We start from the raw sequence: 22,332 nt of genomic DNA on the forward strand, positions 1-22,332 counted from the left end.
GAATTTGCACTACATTGTCTTTCTAAAACAGCTCTCTGGTCAGCGATTCAAACCAGACTACCTGTTTCTAATTTCCAGTAAACTGAAAGTTAGTTTACTGAAACTAAGAGTTGAAAAAAGGAAAACACTCCTTTCAGTGTCACTCATTATCTCACACTGAGCCCTCTGCTGGAGATGTTTCAGTGTAACACTGAATTCTGCTGGAGTTTTTCAAATAAATATGTTGGACAAACGATGAGAATGCATCCACTACTAATGGGTATTAATACATTTATAAATGCAGGGTTGTAAATCTTTAGTTTATTTGTTACTTGATTTTTTATTTGTGTGTCATCAAATGTTTGACTTTAACAAGCTTTTCATAATAACTAATGATCTGACAGGATTGTGTGTGTGTGTGTGTGTGTGTGTGTGTGTGTGTGTGTGTGTGTGTGTGTGTGTGTGTGTGTGTGTGTGTGTGTGTGTGTGTGTGTGTGTGCTTTCCCCTTGGTCTTTGTTAGTTTGTCTGCGTGTCATCATTCTTATTTGTCCAGCTTTTTTTTGCATATTTGTTTTTCCCTTCTGTTCTGTTTGTTCCAGATTTTTGTTTTTCTTGCACTTTAGTTGAACATTATCTTGATCTGCACAGAGGGAACAATGATTTAAAAATGCATTCTTATGATTCTGTAGGGAGTGTCTTCAGGATAAGGTCATCTGATTGTTGGAGTTTTCTCTTTATTATAGTATTTATTGAAAATTTAAATGTAATTAAGAAATTATCAAACAAAAAGGGATCTCAGGTTTCTGTACTACATGTCAGAACAAAATCCAAAGTGTAATTAAAGGATTAAAGTGGTGGGTATGTTGTAACAGTGGTAGTAATAAATTAAAAGCAATTTTGAGTCTGTTTTTTTCAGCATCTACATCAATGTTCAAATAATCCACTATGATAATTTCATCTCAACTAAACGCTAAAGCACATTAAAGTCTGCAGATATAAATTCTCTCTGTCATGGCTCTCACCATGGTTTTCTAAAACCTTAAAAATTTCTTTCTAATCCTTTCCAGACTTATGGATGTCAGTTACTGTGTTTCTAACTGTTTCATTAGAATGAAAATTAAAATTCCAATAAAGTCAACAGAATTAAACGGACTTCACATCTGCGGTGATCTATACATTTACTCTCATTTTTATTACTTACTGTTCATAAAAATATCTGCTCTGCTTTTAAAACATTGTGAAAAAACTAAATTATATTTTTAAATATTGCACAAAAATGTAGCAGCTGATTTTATTTTTTATTTTTTTTATTTACTTTTATATTAATGAATGAGTAATAATAATAACATATAAAACTCCCATGGGTCATGTTTCTGTTCTGAAAGATTGAACTTACAATTCTTTAAGTACAGTTTCCTAAATATACTTAAATACTTTTACTCACCCTTTTACAACAAAACTTTTAATTATATGCTGTGCTGTTTGTGCAAAGCTTCTAAAAACGTCTTTCACCACTAGATGGCATGTCTCAGCTATTTTATAAATATAAAAAAGACAATGTTTTTATTGGAAGGGCCATCTAAGAATGGGCCATCCCCTCTGTGGTTATAGTTAAGCTATGACTTGGGTTTCACATTGCTATGACATGAAATAGCCTGTAATTCTTGCATAACTTTTTTCATTACTGAAAATATTTTCCCTCTGATCTCCATATCTTCATTCTATGGATGCTGGAAATTAGTTTTTTCTTTATTCAGTTTAAATAAATCGGCAAAATTCAATTTTACATAGAAAGTGAGCAATTCATGAAGACTAAAGTTGAAATTAAAAAATTCACTTTCACTAAAAATGTATATAAATTCCCCTCTTCACAGCAGAATCTCCAGTGTTAAATTAACACTAGAGAGTGTCTATATGGGTCCACACCTCTGAGTGTTAAATACAACACTGTTGAGTGTTAAATTAACACTTTTGACAGTGTTATATGTTTAAAAGTAGTCAGTTTTGAAGACTAACAATGACTAACACTGAGCAGTGCTGGTTTTCTAACACTGGAATATTTCTAACATTTTGAGTTATTTTCCAGTGTTAGAAAACCAGCACTGCTCAGTGTTAGTCATTGTTAGTCTTCAAAACTGACTAGGTTACTTTTAAACATATAACACTGTCAAAAGTGTTAATTTAACACTGGAGATTTTGCTGTGCCTCTGCAGATGGTCTATCCTTCAAACTTGAATCCTCTACTAAGGCCTGGGAGCTTGAGTGTCCTGCGCAATGTCTTTGTCCTGGAACTGCACTCTTCTGGACAAAGATCTCTTATGTTGTTTCTGGGATCTGCTGGAGCCACTCACCTCGCTTGGGGGTAACTGCACCGAGTGCTTTGATTACCACTGTGAACACTGTTGACTTCACCCACCACATGTTCTCGAGCACAGGATCTTAGCTTGGCCATTCTCCACCACCCTAGGTGGTGTCCGAGCTAAGATCCTGTGGGACTTCCAGATACAGTTGGACAATATGGTGGCGGCTAACCAACCGAATATAGTGGTGGTAGACAAGCAGAAGAAGACGTCCGTAGTGATAGATGTAGAGATACTGAATGATAGCAACATCAGGTAGAAGGAACACGAAAAGCTTGAGAAGTACCAAGGGCTCAGAGAAGAGCTGGAAATGATGTGGAGGGTGAAGGTAACAATGGTCCCAGTTGTAATCGGAGCACTAGGTGCAGTGACTCCCAAGCTAGGCAAGTGGCTCCAGCAGATCCCAGGAACAACATCCGAGATCTCTGTCCACAAGACCACAGTTCTTGGAACAGCTAAGATACTGCGCAGGACCCTCCAGCTCCCAGGCCTCTGGTAGAGGACCCGAGCTTAAAAGATAGACTGCCCGCAGGTGTGAAATCAGCTGGATAGCATAGTGGTGACACTACACGCTTTCAGGTCGGTTCGATTCCCGACCACTGCATCTGTATTCATTAGGGGGTATAGGCTATAATAGGGTGCTAACAGAGAAACTGTGGTACTGCATGAGGAAATCAGGAGTGGCAGAGAAGTATGTGCACATGGTTGAAGACGTGTGAGGACAGTGAAACAGTGGTGGGGTTTGCAGTAGCAGTGACATTGGGAGTGGGATCACATTAGCGGTTGGCTCTGAGCCCCGTCTTGTTTGCAATGGTGATGAACAGGATGACAGATGAGGTCAGGCAGGAATATCTGTGGACTAAGATGTTTGCAGATGACTTTGTGATCTGTAATGAAAGCAGGGAGCCAACGGAAGACAGTCTGCAAAAGTCAAGGCAGGCTCCCGAAAAAAGACAAATGAAAGACAGTCGAAGCAAAACAGGATGTGTGTGAAAACAAGAGTGAGAGAGTTGTAACAGTGAAGCTGCAAGGACCAGAGGTAGTGTGGGTAGATGAATTTAAATACCTGCAATCAACCATCCAAAGCAAAGGACAGTCCACAGGAGAGGTGACGGGGAGAGTTCAGACAGGGTCGAGTTGGGGGACATGAATGTTAGTGATATGATACATGCAAACAACTATAGACAACATGTAAATGCCAGTGCAGTTTCTCACTTTTCACAGCATTACAATATCATTAAAGCAACAACACATTTACCACTATATGAGATTCACAGCAATGTACCGCTGTTGCTCAACATTTTCACTGTCTTGTGATCCAGACTTCTTTATTATTGTTTACACAAAAAATACTCTGTGCATATTTATTGATTAAAAAATAGAATTACGAGGGGTTTTTTTTGTTATTTTCTTATTTATTTTTTTCATTTGTGTTTAGTATTGAAACACACACCATCATAAAAAAATCTTCAAGGCAAAACCCTTTAAACATTACCTAGATGTGAATATACAAACTGTGGGCGTCACATTTTCAGTTTATTTCCTGTCAAATTGCTACTTCTACGAAGCAAAGCAAAGATGTGGAGCCTTCAAAACCTGCTGTTTACCATCTGTAGTAAGTTGTTTTAATGACTAAATAAGTAAATAGATGAAGATTAAAGGTAAATCTAGATTAAACGTATAAATATTTATTTGCAGTGCCACACCTTTTGTTGATTTTGGTATTTTCATTAGTAGCAATGCTAGTATGAGTGCTGAAATGAAAAAATAAATGAAATATTTTTTATACTGTCTTTTCTTTACAGTTGCCCTGAGATGTGTGCCCAGTGCAGTAGGGGTAAACCATGTGACTGGGTATATGGGGAGTAAGGTTGAAATTTCCTGCTCCTATGATAAAGGTTACGAGTCTTATGAGAAGTATCTGTGTAAGAACGATTGTGGCAGCGATGATGATGTTCTTATTAAAACATCTGAATCACGGAAAAACAAATACAGGATCAATGATGACAAAACGGCACGAATCGTCATAGCAACCATCTCTGATCTTCATTCCACGGATGCTGGGAAATACTGGTGTGGAGTGAGCAGAAATTGGAAAGAAATCTACACTGAAGTTGAGCTGGAATTGGTACCAGGTAAATAAACACATGGACAAACTGAATTTAAAAAAGAAAGTTAAATCTACTGCTTTTACCTGCTATTTCTGCTATAGAATCAACATACTATTAAAGGAAAATGAAGACTTACCAAAAAGTAATTATTTGTTGAATTCAAGTGAAATTTGTGTATATAAACCATGTGTTACTGTAAAGGTTACAAGGTAACAACACATAAAAACATGACTGATAAAACATTACTTGCGTTTACTGCTAAAAATATCACCTACTGATGCATCTCAGTTTTAGTCATTATAAATGTTTCAGTTGGTTAAGATTTACTTAAGATCATTACAATCTTGTTGCAGCAAGCTAAATAAATAAAACATCATATCTCTATTCTATGGTTGTAGCATGTCTTGTGATGCTATTTATCTTTTTGACAGACAGCTGCTGTAACAGTGTGACAAAAATTGAAAGTTATGCAGGATATTCAGTGTCCTTCAGTTGTCCGTATGAGTCAAGGTACCAGAACAACCTGAAGTACATCTGCAGAGGAACACGGCCCTCCATGTGTCTGCAACAGGAACTAATCACCTCTTACAACAAAGAAAATGGACGATTCAGACTTGATGATGACAACATGTCAACACAATTCACAACAAAGATTAGCAGTTTGACCCAAAGTGATTCAGGGCGTTACCTTTGTGGCATCCAAAGAAACTCTGACCTGCATCTTTTCTATGCTTTTGAGCTGAAAGTTAAAGGTGAGAGGTCATAGTAACATCTCATTATATCAGCTGACAGAAAACACTGCTTTCTGTAAAATTAATACATTTGTCTTTTTGACAGACCACTGCTGTGATACTGTGACCAATATTGAAAGTTATGAGGGATACTCTGAGTCCATCAATTGTCCTTATGAGAATCAGTACCAGAACAGCCTGAAGTACATCTGCAGAGGAAACCAGACCTCCACATGTCTGCAGCGGGCGCTAATCACCTCTAACAACAGAGAAAATGGTCGCTTCAGACTTAATGATGTAAAAATGTCAAGAATATTCACAGTGACAATTAGCAGCTTGACTCAAAGTGATTCAGGGCATTACCTTTGTGGTGTTCAAACAAACTCTGACCATGATGTTTTCTCTGCTGTTGAGCTGGAAGTCAAAGGTGAGAGGTCATAGTAATATCTCATTATACCAACCAGAACAAAGCAGTTTCTTCTAAAAGACTTTTAAAAAAGTTGAATATTTTATGAGTCTTTAATAGTTTTTCTTTTTCATTCTGACAGAGTGGTGCTGTGTCACATCAACTGAAATAACAGGTACTGTGGGACAGCCACTAACTCTGCAGTGCCCTTATCCTTCACAACATCGGGATAACAGGAAGTTCCTCTGTAAGGGAGACCACCGCAACAGCTGCAGAGACATGGTGATGAGTGAAAGAAGATTCGCACTACAAGCCGATATTTATTCCAACTCTTTCTCAGTGAGGATCACAAAGCTAGAAGAAGCAGATGCTGGGACATACTGGTGTGGGTCAGACTCACAGTGGAGAGTTGGAAACTACACCAAGATTCAGCTGTCAGTCGGTGAGATGAACACATTTAAATGAAGGAAAAATGGACAGAGCTATGAGTTACTACTATTTAAGCATAACTACAGCTGGTGATTCAGTTATTTCTAGTGTGATAGAATTATAACAACTCTGCCTTCATAGTGTTTCACACAAAGCACAGAATATATGCCAAACAGAACTAGAGGCCAGTTTTTTGTGGGGGTTTTTTTTGTTTTGTTTTTTTTACATCTTCTTTACTGGCTGGTTTGCTACATTAATTAAGTAATTAATTAATTAACAGTCTAATTTCAGTTGTATGAATAGTTTAAGATTCTTGGGGTATGTTAGGAAATAAAATATATAATCTGAATGCTGATTAGTGTGTTTTATGAGAGGCCCAGACTTCAGTGTAAAACTAGGTTGCAGGCTGACAGGAAACTGCATGCTTTTGCAGCTAGAAAGTGAAACCAACTAGGCTGTTTGATCGAAACTTAAAGTGTGGTTTGACGTAGTAGCAAGTATATAAATAACTAGGCTTCCGTTTGTGTGTTGTGGAAGTTTTCCATTTAAATAAAGCCTGCAGATGAGCGGTGAGCGGTAGCTAACATTCTTTAATCCAAACGCACAAAGACAACAGACAACCAAGCTTGATGGAGCCCCTGCATGTCCGCGGGACATACGGTCAGCAGAGTTCTCACTGAGCCTAGCATGGCTCTCAGTTAAATAGCTTCTTCAGGAACAAAAGGCAGTACATAGCTGTTTCACACCTTAAGGTTCACACTCCCTTGCTACCTCCCAGAGTCCTCAAAGAGACAAAAGACTCTTCCTCTGGTCTGCTTCCCCCAACTTCCTTACTAGACCTCCACCATTTGTCTTACAGTATGGGTGTCAGACATGTTAAAATCCAGTGGCACCAAGGCATTATACAATAAAATAATGTGATTAATACATAAGTAAAAGAAATTCCTATACATGTGCTTCAGACCTGGGGTTGTGTGTTGTGTGCTAAGGTCTCCATATCCAGATACAGTGGCGGTGCTAGCTTGTTTGGCGCCCCAGGCGAACACTCCCTCTGCCGACAGTCTCGGTCGTTGTGTCCTTGGGCAAGACACTTCACCCGTTGCCTACTGGTGGTGGTCAGAGGGTGGCGCCAGTGTCCGGCAGCCTCGCCTCTGTCAGTGCACCTCAGGGTGGCTGTAGCTACAACATAGCTTGCCATCACACAGTGTGTGAATGGGTGTGTGAATGGGTGGATGACTGGTTGTGTAAAGCGCTTTGGGGTCCTTAGGGACTAGAAAACCGCTATACAAATACAGGCCATTTACCATTTATTGATCCCTTTATCCCTAGTCCTAAAGTGTATATTTATTTTCTTACTCTTCTTATATTTACTGTTTGGTTACTTGCACTGTTGTAACTGGAGCCTCGTCGTCTCGTCTCTCTATATACTGGACTGTATGTAGCGGAGATGACAATAAAGTTTACTTTGACTTCAGCAGCAAGCAGGCGCACTGAGGGCTCTCGCGCTCACTTTTCGCATACAGAATTTCGAAAAAACATCGGTGCAAATTATAAATCTGTATCACAATATCTGGTGTTTTCGTGTTTGTTGTTTTGTTTTTATTTTGTTTTATTTTGCGAGTTGGTTATTAGATGCTGCTCCAGCCAGCCAGAGAATCCCCCGATGCCCTGCCCTCTCCTCCCTGTGCCGCAAGCAGCAGGCGCACCTCGCAAACGGAGGGCGCCCTTACTCCCAGCAAATGGACGATAGAAAACTGATCGGTGCCTATGTCATTCCCAATATGCGCTGGCTGACGTCGGGGCAGCATGAGTACGAGCAATTTTTTTTTTTGCTGATGCCCATGATGTCGCCCCCACCACGATGCCGCCCCGGGCAATCGCCCGTGTCGCCCGTATCAAAAACCGCTACTGTCCGGATATGTAAAATAAAGATCATTTTTTAAAGTAAAAAGACCACTTTTGAGCCGTGTCTTTCTTGGCCCTAAAGAATCCAAAAGAACCGGATTTAATAGGTATCAGTCAGAACCCTCTACACTAGTCATTCTACTAAAATGTGATTCTTGTGTTAAAATAAAGTTTCTAAGAGAAACTAAGAGGGTTTTTTTTTTCTCCAACAGTCTTTCTGCAGCATACCAGCACTGTACCTTCTACAGTAAAAACTCCTGGAAAAACTGTACCTCCTACAGTAGAAAATCTTGTAAAAACTCAAACTTCTACAATGAAAACTCTTGGAAAAGCTCAAACACAAACTCTTGGTCAACCTGTTAAAGGTACAGTATATACAATATGTGTTTTTCAGTTCATTAATGTTGTGAGGTCAAGTATGTTATCACTCCATAAGCTTTGGTTACTTTTGTTTTTTCATGGCTACAGTTACAGTAAGTCCCTTGGGGGTGAATGTACGTCACACCAAAATGACCCTAAGTGCAAAAACAGCTATGGTTGTGTGCACCAGTAGTCAACAGCTGCAACTATTAATAAAATATAATCTAAACCCACAGTTCTGCTAAGTGTCTTTAAGAAAACCATAAAAAGGAAGTTTGTATTTTTACTGCATTCTGCTTTTCAGATTCAGCACTTTATGTTCCTTTCACCGTTCCCCTTGTGCTGCTGCTATTGATAGGCATCCTTGTGGTTGTAGTTTACAAGTGGAAACATTACAAAGTAAAAGGTATATTTTACATTCATACACATGCAGAAAGTCATCCACTCAAATGTGCATGCGAAAAGAGCATAACCGTGTTTTCTGCTGTGTGTTTTCAGAAGATGAAGCCACTGTGGACACAAATGCACCCAAGGCAGAAGGTTTAGAGGAAGTGATTGATGCGATGGAAAATGATGTAAGAAAACTAAAGTACAAATTGTGTCATATCTATAACATGTCTCACCATAAACTTACAGGATAACGCAAAAAACAAATTGATTCTTAGTTGTGTTTAATACAATACCGTGCAAAAGTCTCGAGTCATTAATAATTTATGTTTTGTTTAAAAAGGCCCAGACTTGTAATTTTTTTAAATTGCCCTTACGCCACAGTTCTCCAGGAATTCTGAAGGTCTTTCAGAGTTATTCATTGGGTGTGTTTTTTTTCTCCATTCAGTTTCAGTCCGGTCCTCGTATCTGACCTACTCTAACTCAAGATGTTTGGTTCTGAAGCAAAGTATTGAACAGAGACATTGATAACTGTCAGTCCATTTTGTTTATGGGTTTTCTCTCTAACTTCATTATTCTTGAGAGCATTATATCTCAGAGATCTCTGGAGGAAATTACCTACAAAAACGTCAGAATCTTAGCTAAATGCTCCCAAAACCATTCAACAACCACCAAACACAGTCAAGACAGCAAAAGATGTAAACACAAAGCACGGATTGTTCAACGTACATGGATATGCTGTTAAGTGCTGAAAGCAGACATCTCACAGATTCCGAAACTGTAACTGTCTAACCAAAATTCACTGAAGCAGCAGCAAAAGACCAAAACTACACTTCACATTTGGAAAAACATTGTAACGAATTCCCTGTAACTTTTGGTATGTTTCTTCAACCACGATAGAATTGCACTTGCTGCAGAGCTCTCTGTGTACTCCGAGAACAGTTTCCCATCAAAAGTCTCTATTTTCTGCCTTTTCCCTTGCTTATTACACACCAATCTACTGTTATGTACAATGTTGTCGGTTGCGGATTTTTAATTATTTTAATTAAATGACCTCTGACAAAGCCTTATTTCTGCTATTCAATGCTGAAGAAATTAAAACTTTCACAGATTAGGCCAAATTCTGCCAAACTACAAAACCTTCAGCTATGTCCCTCATAAAACCTCTGTAACTCTGATATTGCTGAGGTGAAGCAATATCAGAGTTATCTACCTGGGCGAAGATTGCTCAGCCAACCAGTATATTCATATACAATGAAAAATGTCTGGCACCATGCAACTTATTTGCACTAATTTCAATTCTGTTTATTGTAAAACAAAATCACAAAAGTAGTCACACCTCAAGGCACTTGAGTAAATGTAAGTTGAGATATATAAGCTTGCCTGTGTGTGTGTAATCATGAGCATATAGCCATTGTTATACTCATTGGTGGAAACTTGCATTAAAAAAGGCAACTTTAGTTTGAATGCAGGAAAATACTTTTTAAAATCTTTGCTTCATAATAGATTCCAAAATACATAACTAACATTGTGTGTGTTAACTGGTGTCTGAATAGATTTATGGAAACCAAGAAGTAGACCTCCAAACAACAGAGTGCCTGTGCCCAATATGAAGATGAAGAACAAGACTATGAAAACTTCACAATATTTGAAGACATCTACTGTAATGAAAATTTCCACAAAGCCAATAGAAAATAAACAGTCTAAGGAGTTTGGAAAGAAACATGTCTGGACTTTAGAGAATTCCACCAATTGCTCTTAGAACTGAAGACGCTTCTCGGATGAGAGATAAAACATGTTCAAGAAACTTCCAGATGCTTTTCTTTCCAGCTCCTTAGACTGCAATGACCTGGATGAACCTTCACAGACATAAAATAAACAGAGTGTTAATATGAGGTCAAACCGTTGGTCTTACCTGTATAGAGATTAATCTACTTGATTGATCATTAACAGTTACACAACAAATCTTAACATACAGTGATCCAGCCGTCTTATTTTCTCAGTGAAACTTTGTTGTGTTTTCTGTTTTATCATCACTTCTTACTCTTTTGCTATTAGCTTTAACTTTTATTGCTTAGTGTTAACAGCAATCTGCAGTCTTTTCATGAAATTGAACTCAAATGCAAACAACTAACACAAGTGCAAAGTAAATAAATAAGCAAAGCAAAATGAATTCCAATGTTGGACCATTTAGTAAAAAGTTTTATAGAACAGTCATTTTTAAATCTTTTGTTTATTTTTGCCCTATTTTAATGTAAATTGCCACATTGTAAGAGTCCTTCAGTTCCAGATATTTGGGCAGAAATCGAGCAGTGAAATGTTAAAAAGTTATGTTTACTAATTGCAATTTTCATGTAATTTTTCTTTCTGTTTGTTGCAACTGAAAATTACCAGGTGCAGTGCTTTTATTTTATTAACATGGTAATGCTGTATTTAGCTTACATTTATAATAACATTATTATATTTTTATTATTATTGTACATTTATTATTACTTCATATCATTAGTTGACATAAATTAGCCTTTTGCCTTAGTAAACAAGAGCATAGCACTATATTCCCGGGATATGTAAAGTAAAAATAAAATACACCGAAAGAAAAGGAACAGAAAAATCCACAAAACTCTTGACCTGATCAGTTACTCAAACTAATCCAACCTTTTCAGATTTGTAGAGAATTTGTTGCTGCTTGACTAACATCATGAACTTTATTTTTTTCCACCTCCTCTGAAGAAAATTAAATATTTTTTTTCAAAAGTTACACTTTCAGTGTCACTTGTTAATGTGTCACTGTGAGCACTGTGCTGGTGCTGTTTTATCACTTCAAATACCCTCTTCTCTTGGATATTAGCATATATCACTGGTGAGACTGCTTAAATCTATTTGTGAGTGAAGAAGTAATCTCTGAATTTGTGGAAATGTTGACACAAGTTGTTGTAGCATTCAGTCCTTCACTCTGACAAGTTATCAGCCAACATTAACGAGTTTGCTCAGCATACTACATCCCAAAACTGCAAGGTTGCAGCTCACAGTCACACCTACCTGCTAATCACAGAGTAAAAAATGTTTAATTTTACTCAACAGACCTTGAGTACAGACGTCTTGTACTAGTTGTGCTACATAGCAAAATGTGCCGAAGAGGTCTGTTTTGAAAGAAACAGCTGATGAATTGTCAAAAAAAAGTCTGAAAAAATATGTAGAAAAGTTACCAAAAGTTACTTTCTGTGTGGAGTTTGAATGCTGTTTCCAACCTTGTATGGGTTCTCTCTGGATTCTTCCCACAGTTCAAAGACACGCTATGGTTTACCCTGCCCTTTGGCCTATGACATCTAGGATACATTCCAGACCCTGAACTGGATAAGAAAATGGATGGATGGATTTTTTCCCCCTAGTTATTTAAAGACTATGGCACTACATGGTGAGGAGCTAATGAGCTTTAAACTATGTAAACTGGCAAACTCTGATAACACTAACAATAATGAACCTGATCCTGGCTAGATATAGTTCAGCTCATTTCAACACACAGCTTGAGCTCTTGAACCAGTCTCTAGGAGAGGGCCTGAATTCTGTTCAAATCTGGAGTTGCCCTTTGTGAGAGGCGGCAGGCAACAGCTGACAGTTCAGAATACCCAGACCTCTTGAATTTACTTTGTGTGGGGACTCTGTCATCTTACAAGGAGACATTAACTCTCACATGAACAATTAAGAAAACCTGGAGGGGCATGAAAGAGACAGACTCCCTGATCTAAACCTGAGCAGTGTGCTGTTATTGGACTTCTGTGCAATAAATAAAAGTTAGCTGAAACCATATTTTTCCTATAACTAATTTCATGCTGAAAACATAAGAGTGTCCACAAGTGCATGTGGAACGAGTAAAACCTAGGCTGCAAGTCGACCTGAATTTACAAAACTTTGGAATACAAGGTATGTTTTTTGTTTTTTCACAGAGAGTTTTACAGACAAGAAGCTTGCCTTAAAAAATAAATGCACTGAAAAGGAGACAAATGGAAGTGAGTAGAGGCAAGAGAGAACGCGTGAATGATAATGAGACAGGTGTAATGGTCACTTTTAAGACTGTTTTCTGAATATTAACAAACCAGGAAATTAATGAACTGAGAACACAGCACAATAATCTTCAAACACAAATGTTTCTCAGATATACAAAATTAATTTCATGCAATGTAGCTGTTTCACTTTTTTTAACAGTGATGTTTATGTAAAACGTTTGAATACTTCCTCTACCATAAGAGGATATGTGTCAGCTGTTTCAAAAATGACTGCTACTTACTTTTAGGGAAAGCCCAAGTAAGAATGCTCTACCTCCTCTGTGTTAAAGGTCGAACTCCACCCCTCCTTTCAAACTCCTGTGGCAAGAAGGGACTCCTATTGTGTGCATAATATTGTGTGCAACGCGAAGATGTGGAGCCTTCAAAACCTGCTTTTCATCCTCTGCAGTAAGTCCTTTAAATGAGTAAATATATAAAGATTAACAACAGATGTAGTTTGAATGGTACATTTTACTTTTTTAGTATTGAGGAGCTGTATGACACAACCGGTATTGTTCTTGGTAATGTCTTTATACAACAATATCATTGCTATCACGACAGCTGACATGACAAAATTTAAATTATTTTGTTGTTTTCACATTATCTTTCTAGTTTCTCTGAGATGTGCGACCAGTGCAGTAGGGGTGCTCAATGTCACTGGATATCTGAGAAGAGAGGTTAACATTTCCTGCTCTTATGATCCGGGTTATGAATCATATGAGAAGTACCTCTGTAAGAACAGTTGTGGCAGGGGTGATGTTCTTATTACAACAACAAACCCAGTGAAATATAAATACATGATACATGATGACAAAATAGCACGAATCTTCTCAACGACCATCTCTGATCTTCGTTCCATGGATGCCGGGAAATACTGGTGTGGAGTGAAAAAATTTTTGAAAGATGTCTACACTGAAGTCGAGCTGAAACTAGTAAAAGGTAAACAAAAACTTGGTCAAATTCTGTTGCACACTGAAAGCGAGTTACAGGGATTCAGGAGTTACAGTTAAAGATAAGGAATTCATAGATAGTTTCTGTTTGTTCAGCATTATCTGTTTCTCTGCTGTAAAATTTAAACCACTATATGAGCATCAAATGATGGAAAGCAGTCACAAGTTTAGAAATATAAACTTCCTCATTGAGTTGAATATAAAATCCTTAAGTTTTATATACAGCTGTTTGTGTAACATGTCTTCTGATGCTTTTACCCCTGTTGACAGACCGCTGCTGTGATACTGTGACCAAAATTCTAAATTATCAGGGATATTCAGAATCCATTAGTTGTCCGTATGAGCGTCAGTACCAGAACAGCCTGAAGTACATCTGCAGAGGAAACCGGCCCTCCACATGTCTTCAGCAGGCACTAATCACCTCTTACAACAAGGAAAATGGACGATTCAGACTTGATGATGATAAAATGTTAAAAGAATTTACAGTGAACATCACCAGTTTGAGCCAAGAGGATTCAGGGTATTACCTTTGTGGTGTCCAAAGAAACTCTGACTTGGATGTTTTCTCTGCAGTTCTGTTGGAAGTTGAAGGTGAGCAGTCAAAGCTTCTGTGCATTTAATTACATCAGTTGAATATTTGATAATTCTGAAATAATCTTTTTCTTTCATTTATACAGAGTTCTGCTGTGTCAAATCAACTAAAATAAATGGTACTGTGGGGCAGCCACTAACTTTGCAGTGTCCTTATTCTCCACAACACCGGGATAACAGGAAGTTCCTCTGTAAGGGAGACCAGCACAACAGCTGCATGGACATGACCAATCAAAGCAGGTTCACTGTCCATGATAATGTTTCTTCCAGCTCTTTCTTGGTGATGATTGTAGAGCTGGAAGCAGCTGACGCTGGGACATACTGGTGTGGGTCAGATTCACAGTGGAAAATTGGAAACTACACCAAGATGGAGCTATCGGGTGAGTTGGACACTTTTATATGGGATAATGTAATGAATAGATTTGTATGCTATGTTCTTACTTGAGATCAGTTCAGTTGTCGAACCACAAACTTACCGCTGCTGGTAAATCACTCTGAAATAATAATTGTTGGAACAGGTATTCACTGCCACTTGTGAATTAAATTCTTTGCATGTAAATTCAAAATCAGTGCTAAGAACTCAGCAACCACGCATGCAAGAAGTCATCTGTTTGCAGATTCACACAGGTAACTCTGCTTTTGAAGCTGAATCCTGGCTTCTCCAATCAGCTAGCTTTATATAGTTTGAAGAGTGGAGGCCAAAGTATGAGGGATCCTAGTGTGAATGGTCACTTTCAAAGTAGTGATGCCACAGACTCTGTGATGTACTGATTAAGGTTACTGTTCTAAACCCTATGGCAACAACATAAGCGCTGTTTTAAACCATATTTGTTTACAATTACAGAAAATTAGTTTTGCTGAATTAACTATTAACACTTATATTGTTTGCTCTTTAGCAGTCAATTCCTATTCCATATGTTCAAAATTGTAAGTCATTTTTGCTAGTCGTTCATGTCTTTATACAATGAAAAGGCTATCATTGCACTTTTTTTGCCTTTTAATAGCCTTATTTCTTCGTCATTTATAAACTCTCATAACATCTTGAGTACAATCGACAGCTACATTAAATTCACAAGATCACACAAGATTTCAAACTGCAGGAAAATCACTGGAGTTATGAAAGACAGAAAACTACACACACACCACGTGTATGCTATCGCTATGTATTATGGTTTAACCTGTCAAGGACAATAGTGTACAGAAAATTCTGCATCAAGCCTTGTAATTCATAGCTTTCCTACTTTTGTTAAGCCTCAATTGACAGCTTGTGGCATGATGGTTAGTGCTGTTGCCTCAAGCAAGAAGGTTCTGGGTTCAAATCCACAATCTTGCTAGTGTGCAGTTGGTTCCCACTGGGTATTCTGGTTTCCTCCCACAGTTAAAAGTCATGCAGTTATTAGAGATAGATTAATTGGTGATTCTAAATAATCCATAAGCGTGAATGTGAGTGCAAATGATTGTTTGTCTCCATGTGATAGACTAGCAAACTCTCCAGAGTTTACCCTGCCTCTTACCCTATCACTTCCAGGTTATGGCCCAGCCCCCCTGCAATCCAGATAAAGGAAGATAGAAGTTGTTGTAAACCCATTAAATTTTTATGTTAACCAGACTCTAGACTTTGTTGAACATTATGTAATATGAAGACAACATGTAGTATTTAACCCTCCTGCCATCCTTTAAAAAACTCACACCCATCACCCTAGGGACCATTCTCAGCCACGCCATAAAAAGACCATATATCCATATTTTATTCCACTTTAAATTAGCCAACCTTGTAAAACTACTTCTCCCTGAAATATTCATGTAAAGTTTTAATTATATTTTCGTTGTTTTAACCCTTCAAATCCCAGTGTTATTACATGAGCGCCCTGTGTTATAAGCCCCAAAAACCAAAAAACGAAACTAAATATTTCCACAAAAAACCAGTTGAAGTAATATGTGATTGTCATTATAAGTAGGCCTTTAGATGGACCAAAGATTGGCACCAACATACATTTTGACCTGCCATTATTTTTTTTGCATTTTTTTTGCAATTTAAAAATTAAAACTTCAAGGCCCTGAGTCTTCATTGACATCCAAGAAAAGAAGAAAAAATAAAATCATATGATGATAATTTGGGGTTGAAAAATAGCGTTTATAATGGAAGTCAATGGGCAGAAAATGGTCCCCAGGGTGATGGGTGTGGGGATTTCTGCTGCTCAGCCATTTTAGGCTGATTTAAGGAATTCACACTGGAATATTAACATTGACAGGTAAAAACTATCCTGTGGCAAGTTTGGTTATATTCCACTGAACACAGTGGAAATGGCAGCCATTTAACACATAGCAGTGGCACAAAAAGGTCCCAAGAAGGCAGGAAGGTTAAGTGACCAAGTGAAAATTAATGAATGGGGTGAAAGTTATTGAATAGTGTTGGAATAAAGTGACAAAATTGTGAAGGATCAAAAAATTCCAAGAGCTCAACTTACTTCATCTAAACATGTGTCAGTCATGTTTTATCAACACAATATGCACAGGTTTATTGAATATGAATAAGTTGTGTTGAAAACTGTGTCAACTTTGAGGGTCATATCACTGTGTACTGTACACTTCCTGTACACTTCTCTTTGCTACAGTATCAGGAAAACAATTGTGAAGGACTTTTTGGCACCATGAAATCTAGAACAAAACCTTTGCTCTCAGCATCTAGGAGTATAGCAAGGAACCAAAGACGGTATTTCTGGTTGCGTTGCAACAGTAGTGCTGATCTAGACAGTGGTTGTGCCTTTTTCCTATATTTTAATTTTTAGTTCGATTCAGTTGACTGGAACAACAGTTTGGGATTCTTGTGGGATTCAAAATATCCCTTCAGTCGTGCCATGTTGGCATCAACATCATAGGCTGAAACATAGAACAGAGCAATCCCACAGATGTGTGAGTTGCCGTGGTCATTTTTTTAATGTCATTGTTGAAATAAAGTTGCTTTCTCCTACAGTTTTTCTGCAGCACACTCTGGGAACTCTGGAAACAAATAACCCAGGTAAAGCTAAAGATACAGTATATGTGTCTGTTAGTTAGCTGCTAAATGCTATGACAACAGTAATAGCAAAATAAGTACATTTCCACAATATAATTAGGGTTAACATGTGGTTTTGAGTGCATGCTGGGCCTTTAATTCAAGCTAATGTAAAAAAAAATCTAATTCAAATTAAAAATCAAATAGGTATGGATGTGTGCATCAATGCAACAGTTAAGTTAAAATACACATAACTTTTAATAAAAAGATAATGAAACCATTATGTAAACTAAGCCCACAGTTCTGCTGTTATGCCTGTGAAAATTGAATGCTTTGGAAAATGCTTGCTTTAAAAATGCTTTTACAGTGTTCTGTTTTGTTTTCTCCAGCACTCTATGTGGTTTACGTTGTAACCCCTGTGCTCCTACTGATGTGTGTCCTGTTTATTCTTTATAAGTACAGATGTTCCACAGTTAAAGGTATCATTTACATTCATATACACAGAGAGATCCTTACATTCAAATATGGAAAAGCATGCAAAAAAGTGTAACCAAATCTAATGCTCTGTTTTTAGGTGATGAAGCCACAAGCAGAAATACCCAAAATAAGCTATAGAGCTCAGAGGAAGTGATGCGGGCAGCAGAAAGTGGAGTAAGAGAAGTTTAAAGCCTTAATAGAGTTTTGTTTCTTTAATACACTTAATTATAAATATAGGGCATAAAATAAATGACTGATTTTTATTTTTAGTTGCATTTAATATGTAAAATTTATTTGTGATGTAGCACAACTGGAATTTCATGAAGTCTCCCATTTGGAGTCATTGCCCATACATTTTTATTTTTGATGCTGAGAAAATAGCAAAGTGATGTATGAATGTTGATGAAGTCCACACTATAGCATGGGTTCAGTCTCGTTCTGTGACAGTGGGCAAACAGCTGAAAGTCACAAAGGTCAATATAATTGCAATTGGAAACTTGAATTATGTATTCAAGAAAATAACTTATGTACAAGAGAAGTGCTCCCCTGGCCTTGTTTAAGTTCTATGTGGGTTTCTGACATTAATTGTTGATGAATGAGTATATCATAGTGCAGTCTTTTATTGTGACACATAGGGGAGGCTATCGGCCAGCAGCCTGCACTTACACTAGAGAACCATGGATACATAATTTATGTGCTGCTGTTTTGATAATTTCAGTCTTTGTGTTTTAGATTCTGTATTTAAAGAAGTATCAACTGTTTGTACTTTCTTCAGTTTTCTTTAAATATATTACAAGTCTGGAGAGACATACGTGTATCTTCCCTCAGTAGTGGAGGTATACACTTGTATGCAATGACATACAATGACAAACATTCTACACTGGCTGTAGTGCTACAATAGAACATTCAAAAATGTTTCCATGAAATCCCAAGTGTCTGTAATACATGTCACTCATAGTTCTGTTTATTGTGTTGTTGTTGTTTTTAATGGAACTCAAGAAGCTGAGATGACTGGTAGCCACTATGAGGATATCGGTGGAGATGAAGTATCTATCAAAACTTTACCAGAAAAAAAAAAATCTACCGTGATACAAAATTTCAGCAGAAGACTGTTTTGTTTTTTGCTTGATTTTCATAACAAAATCTGCTGTTTTTATAAAATTGTAGAAAAACCAGAATATAAATTATCAACATGAGTGTAAAGAGAATTAATAAGCAAAGCAAAAAAAAGTGCATGGAATTAATTTTAAGTTTAACAGTAGAATTATTTTTGTTTAGCTTAGTATTATATTTTACTGATGCATTCAAAGAAAAAAGAAAGAAAATAAAACACATGTCCACAAAACTGTTTAACTGGTCAGTTTTTCAAAGCACCTCCAGCCCGTTGCAGACGGACATCCTTCAGAGGAGCCAGGAAATTAAACTTCCTTCCTTAGCTTTCAATGTCACTGCTATTGTGTAGCAGTGAATACAGTTATTGTGGTGGAGTATTTAAATAAGTGTATTGGAAAAGAATCCTGTTACTCATGAACTGTTATCAGATTCTCTTCATGTGTGTTAATTTTAAAAGCTAACTTTATAAAATTAATAATAATAACTCCCATTTTAGAGATAGAACATAAATTGCTATTTAGAGAGTAAGTTGTTTAAAATAGTAGGTTTGATTTTCCTGACTAACTATCATGGACTTTCCAGATGACAGAAATATATGTATGTATGTATGTGTGTGTGTGTGTGTGTGTGTGTGTGTGTGTGTGTGTGTGTGTGTGTGTGTGTGTGTGTGTGTGTGTGTGTGTGTGTGTGTGTGTGTGTGTGTGCAGTCTCCTGGAGAAGCGGGGTAAAGGTAGCTGAGGTAGTGTGTCAGAGAGGAGGATGCTGGAAAAAAAACTCCTCAGCTTCGGGGACAGTCCATCTCACCGTCTCACCTCATGCATTAGTTTTATTCACTGTGTCACTTTCTGCCTATTTGCACTGTGATAGCTTAGTTGGTGTAAAGTGAATCCTGTGACTTTATTTTTAATTGCACTGACTATATAAAAGGCACACCAATTTCCTTTTGGATTAAAAAAGTTCTAATCAAATATTTGATTTACTCTGCTTCTTCAGTGTGTGAATTCAATAGTTTTACAATACATTTGATAAGGATTATGAGAAGTACCTTGAGAGAAATACCTGTGTAAGAATCACTGTGGCAGTGATTATGATTTTATTATAACAGCAAATCTAGTGAAAAACAAATATGCAATTCATCATAACATAACAGTGTCTTCAAAACTCCCACCCCTGATCTTCATTCTACCGATGCTTAGAAATACTGGTGTGGGGTGACCAGAGCTTTGAAAACTATCTACACTGAAATAAAGCTGAAATTGGTACCAGGTAAATAAAAGCAAACTAAAATTCAATTGTACATTGAAAGTGAGTAAAATGAGAAAATACATATGTTGGTTCAGTTGGCTGGAGTGTGATCAGAAGAAAATGACATATTCATTGTTTAACACTAAGAACAGAACAGAATAGGAGCTAAAATGTACTAGAGAAGCGAAATCAGTTGTTGGTCTCTGTTGACCTTCTTGCATAAGGTTATTTGTGTTGTTGCTTATGTTACACACACTGTTCTATGTGATGTCTTCAAATGTCCACTGTGTTTATGAATTAGGAAGAAACAGAACTTGATGCATTGAACTACAATTATCATCATATTCATGTTATTCTTTGAATACACAGATACGCATGTCTTTGAATAACAAAACAGCTTGTAAATGGGGGAAATTCTTTGCACATTTGGGTAATGTGCAAAGATCATTGGGATTATTAATGGGAATCATGAGAGTTGCATCACGACAAAGAATGTCTCTCTGTAAACATGTTTACTAACTGAATAGGAGAGCGACCATGCTGCTGTTGACCTGTGACATTACTCTGAACAGAATGCAAGATTTCATGTTTATACAGTAAAGTTAATAACTTCATTAAAACTGTGAAATTATTTTTCAGTTTCGCAAGAAAACCGATGTGTGAGACAGAGTGAGAGGTGTGTGAATCTCTGACTCTGGGTGTGATGGCAGCCCTAACTTCAAACAACACACATGTTAGACAGATGGAGACCCTCAGTTTCAAGAAGTGTGAACCTAAATTTCTATGTGAGGCTGTATCTTGTATGTGCTTATATTTCCCTATTTAGTTAGGGTTATTGTTAAATAGTGTATAATTTGATAGTTTCTTATTTGTAATGCCTCATGTTTAGTTTACTTCCCCTCCTGATTCACCGTCTAAAATTACTGTTATCTTCTTGTGTCCACTTTCCCTAGTGACCTTGACCTGCTTGTCCTTTGTCTTTGTTTTCCCAGTGTTATTAATGTCCTCTCTGTGTTTCCAGCCAGTTTTAGATCCTGTTTACTCTTCTGTTTATGGATTTTTTTACCACCCAAAATGAAGGCTCATTTGCATTAGATTTCCATGTGTCTGTATTTGGGTTCTAAACTCTGCAGTGTACATTAGCATTTTATGTAATCAATATCACTCTAGAAACAGAACTGACTGATTCCAGAGACATATGAGTTTGACCATTTAAAGAGTAGCAGTGGGTTTAGCATGTGATAGCTGTTGGTTTGTCGCAAACTGCCTCAGGCTGAAGGTGTTTAAGTATTCCATAGATTTAGTCACATAGGCAAGAGGCAATTTTCCACAGCCTTTAACTCTAAACCATAATGGTATCCAAATAGAAGAAATGTGGGATGAATTACAAAAAAAGGACAACTGTTACTGTATGAGAAAAATGATATAGGCAAAATGACAAATCACTCAAAAACATCCTCTGAAAAATAACAGGGTTTGTCATATAAACAACATAACATCTCAACAAACAGAACAGCAAGTCAACACAAAGCAAAGGGACCCTGGGGTGTAGAGCCTTACGCATATGTATATGTGGAAGACAAAGTGCCAGAGAGGAAAAAAAGAGGAAAAAAGAGAAAAGAAGACAAAAAGAAAACAGAGGGGGAAAAAAAAGCTGAAAAAAGATTGACAGAGTAAGAAAGAGCGAGAGCCCTCCTGAACCCTCACTTATGTTGACTGAGGTTCCTTGTACCTTTCCTCCTCCATGAAGTACAACCCATGAATCACATAACTTTCTGGGCATTCTACACAGACCTTATCATCCACCTTAGTTACAGTCATCTTTGACAGGTTTATGACCAAGGTTATGCCAGCCTTACATACGTGTGTAGGATGTAATTAATTCTACTTGACAAGTTTTTATTAAAAATGGCTTACAATGCCAAAATAAACCATAAATCTAACTAGTTAGGCATTTTTACAACTTTGAACATTTTGTGGTGTCAATTTTATTATTATAAATTATGGCTCTTTTGAGACATAATTTATAACAGTGCCAGTGCTATTAACAGTGCCATTTATTGTGTGTCTTGTGCATTTGTCTTGTCTTCCTCCTCTCACCCCAACCAGTCGCAGTAGGTGGCTGCCTGAATCTGGTTCTACAGAAGGTTTGTTCCTGTTAAAAGGAAGGTTTTCCTTCCTACTATCTGCAAGTGCTTACTCATAGTCTCAGTCTGTCTGCTCTTCCTGGACTACAGCTTGACATTCAA

The 22,332-nt window shown here is 37.3% G+C and overlaps 1 protein-coding gene across 1 annotated transcript; it reads left to right on the forward strand.

The window, feature by feature from the left end:
- The first annotated feature begins 3,918 nt into the window (after positions 1 to 3,918).
- On the forward strand, positions 3,919 to 20,667 carry LOC146668530 (polymeric immunoglobulin receptor-like). The gene is made up of 16 exons (XM_085410451.1): positions 3,919 to 3,955; positions 4,146 to 4,475; positions 4,883 to 5,203; positions 5,289 to 5,609; positions 5,731 to 6,030; positions 8,135 to 8,287; positions 8,587 to 8,688; positions 8,781 to 8,857; positions 13,003 to 13,120; positions 13,325 to 13,651; positions 13,933 to 14,253; positions 14,340 to 14,633; positions 17,228 to 17,272; positions 17,638 to 17,727; positions 17,823 to 17,899; positions 19,546 to 20,667. The coding sequence occupies exons 1-15, from the start codon at positions 3,919 to 3,921 to the stop codon at positions 17,861 to 17,863; spliced, it is 2,877 nt and encodes a 958-aa protein (XP_085266577.1). The 3' UTR covers positions 17,864 to 17,899; positions 19,546 to 20,667.
- The last annotated feature ends 1,665 nt before the right edge of the window (positions 20,668 to 22,332 follow it).

This window comes from Rhamphochromis longiceps, linkage group LG6 (genome assembly GCF_057381845.1).
Source record: "Rhamphochromis longiceps isolate RC_006_pf linkage group LG6, R_longiceps_female_GT1.1, whole genome shotgun sequence".
Classification (NCBI taxonomy): Eukaryota; Metazoa; Chordata; class Actinopteri; order Cichliformes; family Cichlidae; genus Rhamphochromis; species Rhamphochromis longiceps.

What these genes read in the sequence shown, in the direction of transcription:
- LOC146668530 (XM_085410451.1), top strand. Translation starts at nt 3,919, where the DNA reads ATGTGGAGCCTTCAAAACCTGCTGTTTACCATCTGTA. An exon ending in GAAACATTACAAAGTAAAAG is followed by an intron (nt 8,689 to 8,780) that starts GTATATTTTACA and finishes GTGTGTTTTCAG; the next exon opens with AAGATGAAGCCACTGTGGAC. An exon ending in TCTGGAAACAAATAACCCAG is followed by an intron (nt 17,273 to 17,637) that starts GTAAAGCTAAAG and finishes TGTTTTCTCCAG; the next exon opens with CACTCTATGTGGTTTACGTT.